General features: G+C 43.7%; 1 protein-coding gene across 2 annotated transcripts in view; it reads right to left on the reverse strand.

Annotated features, from left to right (window-relative positions):
* Nucleotides 1–235: 235 nt before the first annotated feature.
* Nucleotides 236–15,981, reverse strand: part of LOC117348812 (F-box only protein 2-like) — a 28,886-nt gene continuing 13,140 nt past the window's right edge. For both annotated transcript variants that reach the window (XM_033921313.1, XM_033921314.1), the window contains exons 2-6: nt 13,509–13,777; nt 9,075–9,201; nt 4,806–4,901; nt 3,108–3,243; nt 236–1,531 (exon numbers count right to left, since the gene is read on the reverse strand). In XM_033921313.1, the coding sequence (XP_033777204.1) occupies nt 1,397–1,531; nt 3,108–3,243; nt 4,806–4,901; nt 9,075–9,201; nt 13,509–13,777 (763 nt within the window). In that variant the 3' untranslated portion in view covers nt 236–1,396. The remainder of the gene's footprint in view (nt 1,532–3,107; nt 3,244–4,805; nt 4,902–9,074; nt 9,202–13,508; nt 13,778–15,981) is intronic.

Genomic DNA, 15,981 nt, shown 5'->3' on the forward strand with positions numbered 1-15,981 from the left:
GAGATTGCATTGGTGTTGGAGTCCAATGGGCTGTAAGGCTGAGCCTGGAGAAGCTAGTGCTACCCTGTGAGGATCTCTAATCCTCGGAACTGCAGGAGGTAGTGCAATTCTGGAGACCACAACTTCAAAAATATATAAACATGATGGAGTTGGTTCAGAGGAAGGCAACTAAAATGGTCGGTGGTCTTCATCATAAGGCATATGGGGACAAACTTAACGATCTCAATATGTACACTTTGGAGAAAAGGCAGGAGGGGAAGAGATGATAGAGATGTTTAGGCACCTATGTGGCATAAATGCACAAAAGAAGAGTCGGTGGAGATAAAGACTTTGTCTGAATTCAGGCTCCTTATTCCACATGAACCCTCAAGAGTTTTAAGATCTTCATCCCAACACCTTCTTTACACTCCATCCCTGAAAATTATCAACTTCATTTGCAATTATGGCCCCCACAATATGGAATTCCCTACCACTTCATATCAAGGCGGAAAAGAATCTAGATAAGTTTAAGGGAAATTTAAAGAGCTATCTCTTCCGTGATGCATATAACTGTTGAAGTGACTTAGATTCAGCCAAGGTTATTTAATTATCTGTACCCCCCTAGCTTCCGCATTGTGATTTACCCTCCTTGTTCTCTTTATTTTTAAATTGTAGTTCTCCCCACTTTCCTATTGTTTCACATGTGTGATGTATTGTTTAGTTGGTATTCATTTGTTCAGTGTTTTTCCCATTTTAATATAAATTGTAAAACGCTTAGAAATCTTGATTTGCGTTTCATCAAAAATTTTAATAAACTTGAACTTGAAACTTGATATGAAGGAGATGTGGATACTGTGGATGGGCCATTTGGCCTTTATCTGCCATCATGTTTCTATGTTACCCCGTGAGGAGCTCTAATCCCAGGAAATGCAGGAGCCAGTGTGACCCTGTGAAGGGCTATAAGGCTGGGACTGTAGGAAGGAGTGCAAAAATGTTAAGTTTAGCTATTTGTTTATTTAAAAAGATTTGTACACCACCCAACTACCAAATCAGAGCCATTTTGCATTTTATGAAGTATTTTTTTCATGGAAAAGTGAGACTGACTTTACCCATGTGTTTATACTGTATGTCAGTGACTGGGTGTGGTAGTATGAGGGTGTTGCAGTTTGCTGCTTTTTTTTTTTTTTTTTGGTATTTTTCTGTTTCTTCCCTTTTCAGTCTTTCGAAGAGCAAAATGGCAGAACCTTTTCACTCAACCAATTTCATAAAAACCCAGTTGCGGATACCCTACACATACACACATTCACATAGAATAATCATGAATACTGGACGCAAAAATCCACTAGAAGCCAACAGGAAGTAGCACTTGAATCCTGTCTGTACACGTTAACTCATGGATTAGATAAGAGTAGTAGAATTAAGGTTGGATGGTCACAGTGCTGTGGGTCACTCGCACACCAAACCATCCTTTCCAATACATTGTGTCCTGACCCCCGTGCTGGAAGCGTACAAAGCGTACCCCAGGCCCATAGCCGGAAAAGGTGTGAGAAATCTGAAAATGAAAAAGAGACAAAATAATGCACAAGATTATGAAATTTTCTCCACATAGGGCCTGATTCTACATATGGTGCCTTAAAAAAATGTAACCGACTAGTGCGGTACTAAGCATGATTCTAGAGAGGTTAGGCGCACTGTCTAGAATCACGCTTAACACTGCCTAAGCGGCAAGGCATCCTAACATTAGGCACACCACATTTATGCCAGGAGTTTCTTGGCCTAAATGCTGGCGCCTAAGTCATAAACACGCCAACAATCTTCCCCTAACCATGCCTACTTTTAACTATGCGTTTTAAACTATGTACATACCACTTTGTGGTAGATGCCTAACTTTCAATTAAGTCCAATTAAAATCAATTAAGCCTATGATTTCATTAAGTTAGGCTAGGCAAGCCAATGTAGGCACCTAACTTTAGGTGGACTTATAGAATTTGGGAGGGAGAAAGCGCAAAGGCCTGGTTCTATAAAGTTCATCTAAAGTTAGGCACTGATATAGGCATTGATTCTATAAAACCTAAGGTGCCCATTATAGAATCATGCTTAGGTAGCGCCTAAAATTTTGGTGTTCCCAATTCACGCCAGGGTTTTCTAGGCCTAAAGTTAGGCACCAATATCAGAGCCTAATGGCACCCGATTCACAGAGGCGCCCATGATCTTCCCCTAACCACCCGTACTTTTAGCGTAGGCGCTTTGGGCTAGGCGCCTACTTTTTTAGAGAAGCAAGTTTTTCAAGTTAAGCACCTATCTTTCAATTAAGTACGATTAAAGCTGACTGTGAGGTGTTGAGTGCCAATATAAGCACTGATTAAGCCTATTGCTCATTAAATTGGGCACCGATATCGGCACCTAACTTTAGGCACATTTTATGGAATCAGGGCCAAAAAGCAAGCTATTCCCTCAGCCATCTCTCTCATAAGAACATAAGAATAGCCTTACTGGATCAGACCAATGGTTCATCAAGCCCAGTAGCCAAAACCCAAGGAAAAGCAACATTCCATGCTACCAATCCAGGGCAAGCAGTGGCTTCCCCCATGTCTTTCTCAATAACAAGCTACGGACTTTTCCTCCAGGAACATGTCCTAACCTCTCATCTCTTTTAAGACACACATACACTTATGTACCTTTAGCTGCACCATTAGCCTGCCAGGGAACACACAGTGCTACTACTACTTATCATTTCTATATTGCACTGTATATTAAACATGTAAGAGATAATCCCTGCTCAATCTAATTAAAACAAACAGGGCAAATAGGATGGTGTGGGTTGATGCTAAAAGTGCTGAAGTTCATTCCTCCACCACCCATGTTATACCCCTGGTTGTTTCTCAATTCACCACCACCACCGCCTCTATTGTTACCAAATCCACCACCAAATCTTCCTCCTCCTCCTCCTCTTTCTAGCTGTCTATTGCTATTGTGCTTAGATTCGGCATTAGAAATGTGAACACTGACTCCTTTAATGATCAAGTCCTCACCACACAGAGACTGGGCAACCTATTGAAAACAAGCAAATCAACCCATTCACCAGGTTCCTACTCTGTGTGGTTTACATCACCACTCTTTCGACTCACCTGGTTCCAATTAGCATCATTGAACTGTGGGATAGTGATTGTCTCGCTCTTATATTCTGTCAGGACATCACGATTCTCTGACAGCAGCTGAACAAAAAGCTCGTAAAGACAGCCAGAATCACTCCTTGGGGCGTACCTACAAGAACGGTAGTACTAGCGTCACTCTAAACGTTTTCAGGCCAGTATCATGAATGCTCTGTGGCCTATACCACAAAATGGCCTAGTCTCCGCCATGTCAGAACTGGCATCACTCCATGGCATTTACCACAAGGCATTTACAATACCTCCCACCTTAACATTGTCATTGTATTGGACTCCTAGCAGATTGCATAGGGCTCATCTAACGGATTCTAATGTACGTTGGCATTGTAATGGCAACTTAGGTGACCTTAAACGTATGCTTTATGATTGCCCAATTGTTTAACCATTTTGGAAATCTGTCTGGAATACCATATTAGAGAATGGCACGGGGAAAAAATTTGTTCCCGTCACCGCCCCATCCCTGCGACCACCATCCCTGTCACTGCGACCACTGTCCCCACCTCGTCCCTGATAAAATAGTTTTAAAACAAACAAATAAATGCCCCCCAAATCTATGAATTTTGGTGGAAAACCGACTGCATTGGTCCAGTATTACAAACTCTTTGTGGGAGGTCCAGCTTCATTTAAGTCCAGAGCTTCATGTCTTGGGAGTAGAGGTCTGCACGGAAACGGGGATCACGGGAATCCTGTGGGTCCCATGGGGGTCCCGTGGGAATCCCCCCATAACCCACAGGACTCCCACGGGGACCCCCCTCTAGCCAACGGGACTCCCACAGAAATGGAAGGCTTTGGAAGAAGGGTTCGTCCATATAATATAATGGACACATCAGCCTTAGTAAAAGAGGGGGTTTATAAGTTAATTACCTGAACAGAAAACAAAAAAAGGGTTCCACCAAAGAGATTCCACAAGGAAAACAGTAGCACAAACACAAAAGAAACTGTGAAATTGATGATCCTGTCAGAAGTAATTGCTGCTTTTTATGGGGATGGGCGGGGATGGAGGTAATTCCTTGTGGGGATGGGTGGAGACGGAGAGGATCCTGACGGGGACAAGTGGGGATGGAGAGGATCCTTGCGGGGATGGGTAGGGATGGAGAGGATCCTGATGGGGACAAGTGGGGACAGAGAGGATCCTGATGGGGACGGAAAGGATCCTGGTGGGGACGGGTGGGGACGGAGAGGATCCTGATGGGGACAAGTGGGGACAGAGAGGATCCTAATGGGGACAAGTGGGGATGGAGAGGATCTTGGTGGGGGCGGAGAGGATCCTGATGGGGACAAGTGGGGACAGAGAGGATCCTGATGGGGACAAGTGGGGACGGAGAGGATCCTGGTGGGAACGGGTGGGGACAGAGAGGATCCTGATGGGGACGGGCGGGGATGGGTGGGATTTCTGTCCTCACGCAACTCTCTACTTGGGAGTCCAGCTAGATTCTGGACTAACCCTTTGTCCCCATTTTACTATGGTGGTCCAGAAGGATTAAAAAAAAAAACAAAAAAAAACCTATGTCAGATTTGTACAATTCATCACTTGTTAGAATAGAATAATGATATAAAAATGACCTGAAAACTATTTACAGATACATCCCAGGATTCTCCCCAGCATGACCCCTCTGACCCCAGCTCATTCTTGAAATACCCCAAGTATCTTCTCACCAGTCTGTAACCACAATATCAGGCTGGGTTGTGTCCATCAGATCTGCCCAGTACCCCTCATATAGAAGGTCAATGACTTGGGATTTATTGCACCACCTGTACAGAAAAGGATTGTGGATAAGCACTTTCTCTGTCAGAAACTTCTACTCACAGACAGGGCAATAATCAAAGTTCCCTTGTTGATGCACATAATCCACAGATTATATTTACCAACATGATTTGCACCAATAAATAAAACAAAAATTACATGGTTACCCCTAAAAAATACCTGCAGAGATTTGCAACTGCCCTCTCTAAAGGGTAATTTTGTCACCTTAATGTCTGTAAATTTTTTAATTACATAACAAAATCATGTGTATTGTTCCTCTCTCTGCCTTCTCCTCACCACTGAAAACACCTCTTCACAATGCAATAACCATTAGAGTTGGGCACCCACAACATTTTCATGTTTATGCTTGGATTTTTTTTTTTTCATTTCCAATGAATGCCATTAATATTGTACCTTCTTCTTAAAGAGTGCGTATTAGCTACTGGAGACTATAAATGGTGCCCAAATTTGCACGTGATCCTGAGATCTGCATGCAGACAAATTAGATAACAAGCTATTAATCAATAATTGGCAGTTATCAATTATTTATGTTATTGGCGCGTGATTCTATAAAGATCTGCATCCAGATCTGCTTACCTACCCAAAAGGAGGGACATGGGCGGGTCAGGAGCATTCACAAAAGAGGCATACAGTATTATCTGTGTGCCAGGATTTACACCAGGTTTCTGAGCACTCATCCTGAAGCATCTTTTTAAAAATGGTGCTGAGCGCAGATTTTTTTCCCAGCATCTCATGTTCATCAATACATAGTAACATAGTAGATGACGGCAGATAAAGACCCCGAATGGTCCATCCAGTCTGCCCAACTTGATTCAATTTAAATTTTTTAAATTTTTTCTTCTTAGCTATTTCTGGGCAAGAATCCAAAGCTTTACCCGGTACTTTGCTTGGGTTCCAACTGCCAAAATCTCTGTTAAGACTTACTCCAGCCCATCTACACCCTCCCAGCCATTGAAGCTCTCCCCTGCCCATCCTCCACCATACGGCCATATACAGACACAGACCATGCAAGTCTGCCCAGTACTGGCCTTAGTTCACTATTTACTATTATTTTCTGATTCTAGATCCTCTGTGTTCATCCCACGCTTCTTTGAACTCAGTCACCGTTTTCCTCTCCACCACCTCTCTCGGTAGCACATTCCAGGCATCCACCACCCTCTCCGTAAAGTAGAATTTCCTAACATTGCTCTTGAATCTACTACCCTCAACCTCAAATTATGTCCTCTGGTTTTACCATTTTCCTTTCTCTGGAAAAGATTTTGTTCTATGTTATTACCTTTCAAGTATTTGAACGTCTGAATCATATCTCCCCTGTCTCTCCTTTCCTCTAGGGTATACATATTCAGGGCTTCCAGTCTCTCCTCATACATCTTCTGGCGCAAGCCTCCTATCATTTTCGTCGCCCTCCTCTGGACCGCTTCAAGTTTTCTTATGTTCTTCACCAGATATGGTCTCCAAAACTGAACACAATACTCCAAGTGGGGCCTCACCAATGACCTGTACAGGGGCATCAACACCTTCTTCCTTCTACTGGCTACGCCTCTCTTTATACAGCCCAGCATCCTTCTGGCAGCAGCCACCATCTTGTCACACTGTTTTTTCGCCTTTAGATCTTCAGACACTATCACCCCAAGGTCCCTCTCCCCGTCCGTGCATATCAGCTTCTCACCTCCCAGCATATACGGTTCCTTCTGAGTATTAATCCCCAAATGCATTACTCTGCATTTCTTTGCATTGAATTTTAATTGCCAGGCATTAGACCATTCCTCTACTTACTTAATAATTTACTGAATCCAGACTACGTGCACATGGCGCACCCTCTTTGTACTGGAAACTGGAGGAAGGTCGACAGTCTTTCAAAAAAGCATGGTTTGGAACAAGGTATCTTTAAAAGATATCACCAAAACCTTTTTAGAATTGCGCTTAGCACCGTTTCCCACACCTAACTTTAAATTTCAAACATAAACTGCTGAAACCTTGTGTAAACGCTGGTGTGCTCAAGTTAAGCGTGCCAAGGCAGTATTAAACTAAACTAAACTAAGCCTTAAGTTTATATATCGCATCATCTCCACGGAAGTGGAGCTCGACACGGTTTACAAAGCTTAAAAAGGCAAATTTACAAGAGCATATAAACAGATTTACAAGAGCATATAAACAGAGGGGATGTAAGCAAGAGAAGAGATGTTATATGTTAGAGAATAGCCAGGTTTTCAGTTGTTTTCGGAATAGTTGAAGGGTGCCCAGGTTCCGCAGCGGGACAGTGAGATCGTTCCAGAGGCCCGTGATTTTGGAGAGGAGAGATCTTCCCAGTTTGCCTGCGTGGAATACGCCGTGTAGAGAGGGGAAGGATAGTTTATGTCTGTGGGCTGATCTGGTGGTGGCAGGCGTCAGGGCGAGGAAGGATAGAGGGATTAGGGGCGGAAGGATGCCGTGAATGATCTTGAAAGCTAGGCAGGAGTATTCTATAATTCCACGTGCAAGTTTGTTGAACACCCTGCACACGTCCATATCTATGCTCCCTTTTGAGTTGCTTGTTAGTAGAGATACGTGCCAAGTCTTATAGAACAGTGTGCAGCCAGATATCCATGCAAATTTTAATGAATGCTAGTTAACATCAACAAATTATTGATGTCAAATTAGCTCGTTACTCAGTTCGTGAGTTCATTTTTGATGTGTGCAAAAATTTGGGCTCACAATTCTGAATGCCATATATAGAATCCAGGGGTATGTGCATATAGGTTGTCCTCTTTATTGCCGGACTACATTCATTTCAAATGATAGCTTATCCCTAATATATCCACTTTAGCTTAATAGTTGTTATACTGCCCTCTGCTGGGAAGCACCAGAACAGTGTATAAAAGATTGCAGATGAAAGCCCTAATTCCACTATCTCATGGGTGACGGGACTAAATCGCGCGAGACAACGGCGCGCCGACAACTGAGCGCAGACAACTGAGCGCAAGGTTGATGGCGTGCCGAAGAAAAGCACTATTTTAAAGGGCTCCAACGGGGATGTGTGTGGGGGGAACCCCCCCCCCCCCCACTTTATTTAACAGACATCGCGCTGCCGTTGTGGGGGGTTTGGGGGGTTGTAATCCCCCACATTATACTTAAAACTGAACTTTTTCCCTAAAAAACAGGCAAAAAGTTTGGTTTCAAGTATAATGAGGGGGGGTTACAACCCCTCAAACCCCCCACAACGCCAGCGTGATGTCTGTTAAGTAAAGTAGGGGGGTTCCCCACCAACACCCCCCGTCGGAACCCTTTAAAATAGTGCTTTTCTTTGGCGCGCCGTCAACCGTGCGCTCAGTTGTCGGCGCGCCGTTGTCTCGCTCGATTTTGTCTATGAACCCCAAAATGCCTTTATTTCTTGCCCTTCCCACGCATATATATACCTTTTAACTACATATCTTATATAGTTTTACATAATAGTATAAGCTGTATTATAGAAAAACATTAGTATCATATTTATGTTATTCAAAGTTTTCATTTGTGCTTATTAGGTGCTTCATAAGTATTATGCTGACTTTGTTTATTTATCGCCCGTCCTTATCCAGGGCGAGTTACATGTTAACATACAAAATAAAACGTAACATTTATCATACAAAACACATCAAGACCAACACTATAACAACTACATACATACATATCAAATCAGATTGCATAAAACATACTAACCAATCTTTTCCTACATCAAAATGTTATTTGAATTTCAGTGCTCTTATTAAGTATATTTTTGAAACTCTTCATGGTAGTCCTAATATTAAGGGCTCTTTTTACGAAGGTGCGTTAAGGCCTTAGCACGCGGAATAGTGCGCGCTAAAATGCCCCGCGCGCTAGCCGCTACCCCCTCCTCTTGAGCAGGCGATAGTTTTTCGGCTAGCATACACTAATCCGGTGCATGTGCTATAAACGCTAGTGCACCTTCGTAAAAGGAGTGCTAAGTTTCAATTTGCCGATTTTGAGTTTACTTCATCCATTGTATTTATATTCATATTTGGTCTTTTTTGCTACTTTAAGCTGTTAACAAAAGTGTAAGTTTTATGTTGAATTGTACTTGCTGTACACTACCTTGGGGTGAATCTGTTCATCAAGGTGGTTAATAAATCCCAATAAATAAATAATACCAACATCAGCAACAAACAAGAGAGCATTCTTACCCGTATGATGTAACAAAGCATTTCTGGATTCCTTCACTAGGAAAGTCATTGCCACAGTCTCCTGGGAGATCCTCGATCTTCCAGCCATCCCCCCCATTTTCCATATCCTCCCAGAAGTCAAACCCTTCTGTAAATTTCACAAAAACAATATCTATAAATTAATGAACATATAGAAGACAGTGTTCAGAATCCTGAACTTCCTAACTCTCCTATCTCTTCATTCTATTACCATTTTACAGCAATCATGTACCAGGACCTCAGATGAGTTCCATTTTAAAAGGTGGGTCTCATTCCCTTATATGGAAATATAGCCCCTCACGGTAGTCACATGAGATTACCACTAGGGGTGCTATTTTGAAGGCACTGCACAAGGCTAGTGTGTAGGCATTGCTCCTGCCGAAAATCCCCGAACCCTCGAAGGCCCTCCCAGCTCCCTCCAGACCACCAAAGGTGGTAATAAAATAATAATAATAATAATAACAGTTTATATACCGCAATACCGTTAAGTTCTATGCGGTTTACAATAGATTAAGCGAGGTACAAATTGATTGAATTTAAGAGGGGGGAAGAGGAGAGTTAATAGGACCGGAAATGCGTTGAGGAGAAAGAGATTAATAGGACAGAGGAATCACTATGGAGAAGAAAAAAGATGAGTGGGTCAGTTGTCTAGATACTTTAGGAACAGTTGAGTTTTTAGACGTTTTCTGAATTCCTCATAAGTAGTGGGCGAAAGCAGTTGATCTAGGTCTTTACCCCACAATGCTGCTTGATGTGAAAGAAGGTGTTCATGGTGTTTTTTCAGTTTACAACCCCTAACTGGGGGGGGAAACGAAGTAGGAATGAGAGCTTCTCTTGTGTCTGTTGGCAGAAAAGGAGAAAAGGTCAATTATGTATTTAGGGGCAAGTCCGTTTAGCGCTTTAAAGCAGAAGCAGGCAAATTTAAACTTTATGCGTGCTTCCATCGGTAGCCAATGTAACTGCCGGTAGTAGGGTGATACATGATCAAATTTCTTTAGTCCGAAGATTAATCTGACCACTGCATTTTGCATTAGTTGTACACGTCGCATATTTTTTTGGGAAATGGCTAAGTAGGCGATGTTACAGTAGTCAAGTTGACTTAGTACGAGGGATTGGACCGGGGTTCTGAATGCCGACGTATCGAAATAAGCTTTAATGGATCTGAGTTTCCAGAGAGTGAAGAAACCCTTTCTGATTAAGGAGTCCACCTGGTCTTTCATGGTTAGGCCTTGATCTAGAGTTACGCCTAGTATCTTTATGGTGGGCTGGATGGGGGTGATTAAGTTCATTGATGCATAGAGGTGTTTTGGTGTGAAACGGATGTGGTAAAGCAATGAAGAATTTTGTGTTTTCTGAATTAAGTTTGAGCTTGAAGTTTGTCATCCATTGCTCCATCATTTTTATGGCTTCTGAAGCCTTGGGAATAGTTTCCGAGATAGAGTCAGCAAATGGGATTATAATTGTGAAGTCATCTGCATAACTGAATAGTTTTATCCCCAGCTGAGTTCATTGCAAGCTCAGTGAGGACATGTAGACGTTAAATAGCAATGGAGACAATGGTGACCCTTGTGGCACACCGGATGGATTGCTCCAGGTATCGGAAAGCTCATAATTGAAGCGTACCTGATAGGTGCGGGATGTAAGGAAGCCCCGAAACCAGTAATAAAAGTAGCCCCCGTGGGAGGGAAGGGCCTTGTGTGTGGGGTGTGCAGCTTAACCCTTTCAGGACCATAAGGATCGTAGGCCAATTTTTGTGGTTTTGACGACATTTTTATGGTAAAAAGGGCTTGCAGATGCCAAAAAATTGATTTTTTTTTGTGAAATATCATTATTTTTTTTTTTAAAAACTCACACTTCTGGCTTATGGACAGTGTGGCAAGTGAATCTTCTCATCAATCTGGCAACGACGCTAATGAATGAATGTCGGAACCAGTTTGTTTACATAAAGGCAGTATCATATGGAATCCGTACATATCAAATTTAGAACTGTAGACTATCCCAATCAAAATTTATAGGATTTTAAAGTTATGGGACAAATATGTCCCTTGGTCCTGAAAGGGTTAAGTGTGCAGGGGAGAGGGGCGGGAGCAGATGGTCTGCAGGCCCAGGAGCATCAGGCTGCATCTTTGTGGCCCAATGCTCCTACTACCACTACTAATCATTTCTATAGCGCAACTAGACATACATCAAAAAACACAGTACACTGTACATCAAAAAACACAGAAGAGCATACAATCTATTCAAGACAGATAAACGGGACAAAAGGTGCATCAATACACTGATTCAGAGCAAGCAATGGTTTCTCCATGCCTGTCTCAACAGCAGACTATGGACTTTTCCTCCACCGGACAAGGAAAACAACCCCAGATAAAAGTTAGTTACATTACCATGGTTCTGAGGCCTTAATATGGCATGCAGTATATCACTGCAAATTGTGCTGGGTCACTTGCAAGGTAATGAGATGCAAAACATGCATTTGCATAGTTTGCATCTCATTACTACCTAACCCGCAGCGACTTGTTTATTACCGCATTTTAGGACAGACAGCATGAGGGCCTTTTCATGTTAAAGCTCAATTACCGTATTTTCACGCATATAACGTGCGCGTTATACACAATTTTTACAAACCATGCGCGTTATACGCATGAGCGCGTTTTACAACTTTTTTTTTACATAGTTCCCCCCCCGACGTCCGATTCACCCCCCCCCCCCCGCAGGACCGCTCGCACCCCCACCCCGAAGGACCGCTCGCACACACTCACACCCGCACCCCAAAAGACCGCTTGCATGCACTCGCACCCGCACCCCCACCCCCACCCCGAAGGACTGCTCGCACCTCCACAGCCTCCCGACCCCCCCCATCATGTAGAAGCTCCTACCGTTGTCCTGCTGCTTCCTCTGCCGGCAGTCCCAGCCCTTCTGTGAGCCCTGCGTCTGCGCTGCTTCCTCTTCCAGCGGTCCCACCCTTTCTCTGACGTCAGAGAAAGGGCGGGACCGCTGGAAGAGGAAGCAGCGCAGACGCAGGGCTCACAGAAGGGCTGGGACCGCCGGCAGAGGAAGCAGCAGGACAACGGTAGGAGCTTCTACATGATGGGGGGGGGTCGGGAGGCTGTGGAGGTGCGAGCGGTCCTTCGGGGTGGGGGTGCGGGTGCGAGTGCGTGCGAGCGGTCCTTCGGGGTGGGGGTGCAAGCGGTCCTGCGGGGGGGTGAATCGGACATCAGGGGGGGCATCAGGCTTTCAGGGTGGGGACAGGACTTCAAGGGGAAGAGGAGAGTCAGGGCAGGCTAAAGGAGAGTTGGGCGGCGACGGGAGAGTTGGGGCGGCATGCGCGGTATATGGGTGTGCGCGGTATATAAAAATGTATTTACATAAATTACAGTTTCCCGCGCGCTATACCCATGTGCGCGTTTTACACGGGTGCACGGTATATGAGTGAAAATATGGTAATGTGACTTAGGGGCAAATTCTATAAGAAGCGGCCAAAAGTTAGGCGCCGATATAGGCACCGTTCAGCACGATTCAAGCACAATTGGGTGCTGTTTAGCGAGTCCCACTGAGCGGCACCTATTTTGGAGGCGCCCATTAAATAGGCCAGCTTTAGGCACACCTAAAAGGCGCCCATGCGCGCGCTTAAGCACGCTTAAGAGCAGTGATTCTCTACGAAGGCGCCTAACATGTAGCCACGATCACGCCCTAACATGCACAGCGCCTATTTTTTTGAAGGCCGCCTAAATTTTTAGAGGCGCCTTGTTACAGAATCGCGCTTTCTTGATAGGCGCCTAGGTTTCAGTCACTGCTGATTAAAAAGCTTAATTGAGCTGGCTATTCAACTTAGATGGGCGCCTAGCTAGTTGGGCACCTCCGAAATAGGTGCCTAACTTTAGGCACCGGTTACAGAATTTGGGCCTTAAAGCCCTAACACTGCTTGATGAATTCTCCCGTCCTGTATACGGATACTGACGCTGGAGGCTCCTTTTATCAAGCCGCGCTGGCGGTTTAACGCACATAAATAGCGCGTGTTAAACCGCAGGCCGCGCTAGCCGCTACCGCCTCCTCTTGAGCAGGCGGTAGGTTTTTTTTTTGCCAGCGCAGGGGTTAGCACGTGATGAAAAGTCACGCACGCTAACCCCGCCAGCACGGCTTGATAAAAGGAGCCCTGGATGTGTGCTCGTATCCCATGTCACTGAACTCCATGTGCTGCTTTCACATAAGAACATAAGAACATAAAGAGTTGCCTCTGCCGGGTCAGACCGGAGGTCCATCGCGCCCAGCAGCCCGCACCTGCGGCGGCCCATCAGGTCCATGACCTGTTAAGTGACCCTGTCTTTCCTGTACCTATCTCTATGTCTATCTGTCCCTGCCTTTCCTATACCTATCTCTATGTGCCGGTATATAGTCAAGTTTACAGCTTACTACCTTCTCCACATGAATTCTTGATTAAATTCCTCTTCTTCTTGTTCAGGAAAAAGAAGGTTTGCCAGTTGTCTTCTTCTGTCCTTTCTTCTGTCCCAGAAAACCCTTCCTCCTGGCATTTCAGAATCCAGACAGTTGGCGCGTCTACAATGTCCTTCCACTGCCGGCAGACCAGACGGCAGACCAGAACTAATTCCTCTGCAGGCAGGAAGGCCAAGATCTGGGTTAAGATGGCTTCAGAAAGAACTTCCATTGAACCAGACAATACTATCCTGTAAATAACACAGTCAGAAAGATCAGTAATCTGTTCTCCCTCCTCATGCTGCATCTACATAAATCAAATAAAACAAACCCCCAAACACTCAATACTGCACAGCAAGTCAAAAAGACAAAATAGCTATTGGGGGGCTACCCCCTGGAATTCATAACCTAACATAAATCAAACTAATAATATTATATTATGTGGACCCTCAGTGTGAGGTTTTTGAGTGCTAAAGAACAAGTCACCAAAAAGGAAACCGTTTTATTGCTCAAATGAACCAGGGTATTACCACATTAAAGGAGCCTTTGTATAGGTATTAACCATACACCATCATCAGGTTCACAATTGTGTGTATCAGTGAATAAAGTGATATAATAAATACATATAACTAATATTTCTAATAATTTAGGTAGAATTCACTATGACTGCCCCCCAGTAGCCAGCCAGGACTAGAGTCAATACCGGCGTTTGTACAAAACAGTACTTAACTTTAAAGAGTGAAAAAACCTTTTCCCAATGTTCAGCAGCATCAAAGTTAAACAGATATAACCGACCACTCGGTTCGACACAGCTTGGTTTCAGGGCACCATTTTCCCTTCTTCAGGAACCGTAAACAGTGAGAAAATTCAAAAATGCTTGGACGCCAGAAATATCACAGGAGATATCACACTGGATACAAACCATGCTCACAGATGGCATTTTCCCGAATGACCTCAGCAAAATCATCATCACCCCAATCTTAAAAGACCCAAAAAGACCAATAGCCTTTTGGGTCTTTTAACTACATCCAACTACAGACCAATAGCCTCAATACCTCTATATATCAAACTAACAGAAGGATTAGTAGCCAAATTCCTCACCAACTATCTCGAGGACCATAACTTACTCCATCCCACGCAATCCAGCTTCAGAACTAACTTCAGCACAGAGACACTACTAGGCTCCCTTATCGACAAGCAAGACAACACCTCAGCATTGGAAAAAAAATGCTGCTCATACAGTTGGACCTTACGGCGGCATTTGACCTGGTAGACCATAACATCCTACTGCAAATCTTGGACTCAATAGGCATCTCAGATAAAGTATACTCATGGTTTGAAGGTTTCTTAAAATCCAGAACATACAAAGTAAAATCAGACAAAGAAAAATCCAAACCTTGGTCCAACCCCTGCGGCGTTCCACAAGGGTCCCCACTGTCCCCTACTCTCTTCAACCTATATACGGCCTCTCTTGGCATTTACCTGAACAAACAAGGTCTATCCTCTTATAGCTATGCTGATGACATCACCATCCTCATTCCTTTCGACCAACCAATGCTCTTAATGTCAGACACACTACACAAAACTCTAGCTACAGTTACGACTTGGATGGAAGACCACAAACTGAAACTCAACCCAGACAAAACTAAATTCATCCTCCTAGAAAATAACAAAATCCCAACCATAACCAACTTAGAAATCAACTCTATCAACTACCCTTTGCAAACCACCCTAAAACTTCTTGGTATGACTATTGACAGAGGCTGCACCATGCAACCACAAATTAACAAAACAATACAGAAATCTTTCCCAGTTATGAGAAACCTTAGACAAGTCCAAAAATTCTTCGGAAAAATACAATTTCAGCTCCTAGTTCAATCTCTAATCCTAAGTATCCTAAACTATTGCAACATCCTCTACCTCCCCTGCCCTGCAATAATGATTAAACAACTACAGACAATTCAGAATACAGCTCTGAGACTCGTCTATTCATTGAAAAAACATGATCACATTACTGAGGCATTCATCAATTCTCATTGGCTTCCAATCCAGGAAAAAATACAATTTAAATTCTACTGTATACTATTTAAAACTATAAATGGAGACAGCCCAACCTACCTAAACGACCAAACCACCTCTACCAGGCATAGAAAAACACACACCCCATTCACTTACCCCCCAATCAAAGAAGTAAAACGGAAAAAACTATACAACGGACTACTGGCCACTCAGGCAGCGAAGATAGACAACCAAGTCTCCAACCTATTGACAACAACCCCAGACTACAAGATGTTCAGAAAGGAAATAAAAACTATACTCTTCAAGAAATCCCTTAATAAAGCTTAATACCATGATAAAGCTTAACCCCCCTCTTACAATCCCCTCCCTAACCCCAGATCCTACTTTTCCCTCTCTTGGAAACCTTCTCTGATCTAACGTTGTAACCCTTCTTCCA

Source organism: Geotrypetes seraphini, chromosome 15 (genome assembly GCF_902459505.1).
Source record: "Geotrypetes seraphini chromosome 15, aGeoSer1.1, whole genome shotgun sequence".
Taxonomy (NCBI): Eukaryota; Metazoa; Chordata; class Amphibia; order Gymnophiona; family Dermophiidae; genus Geotrypetes; species Geotrypetes seraphini.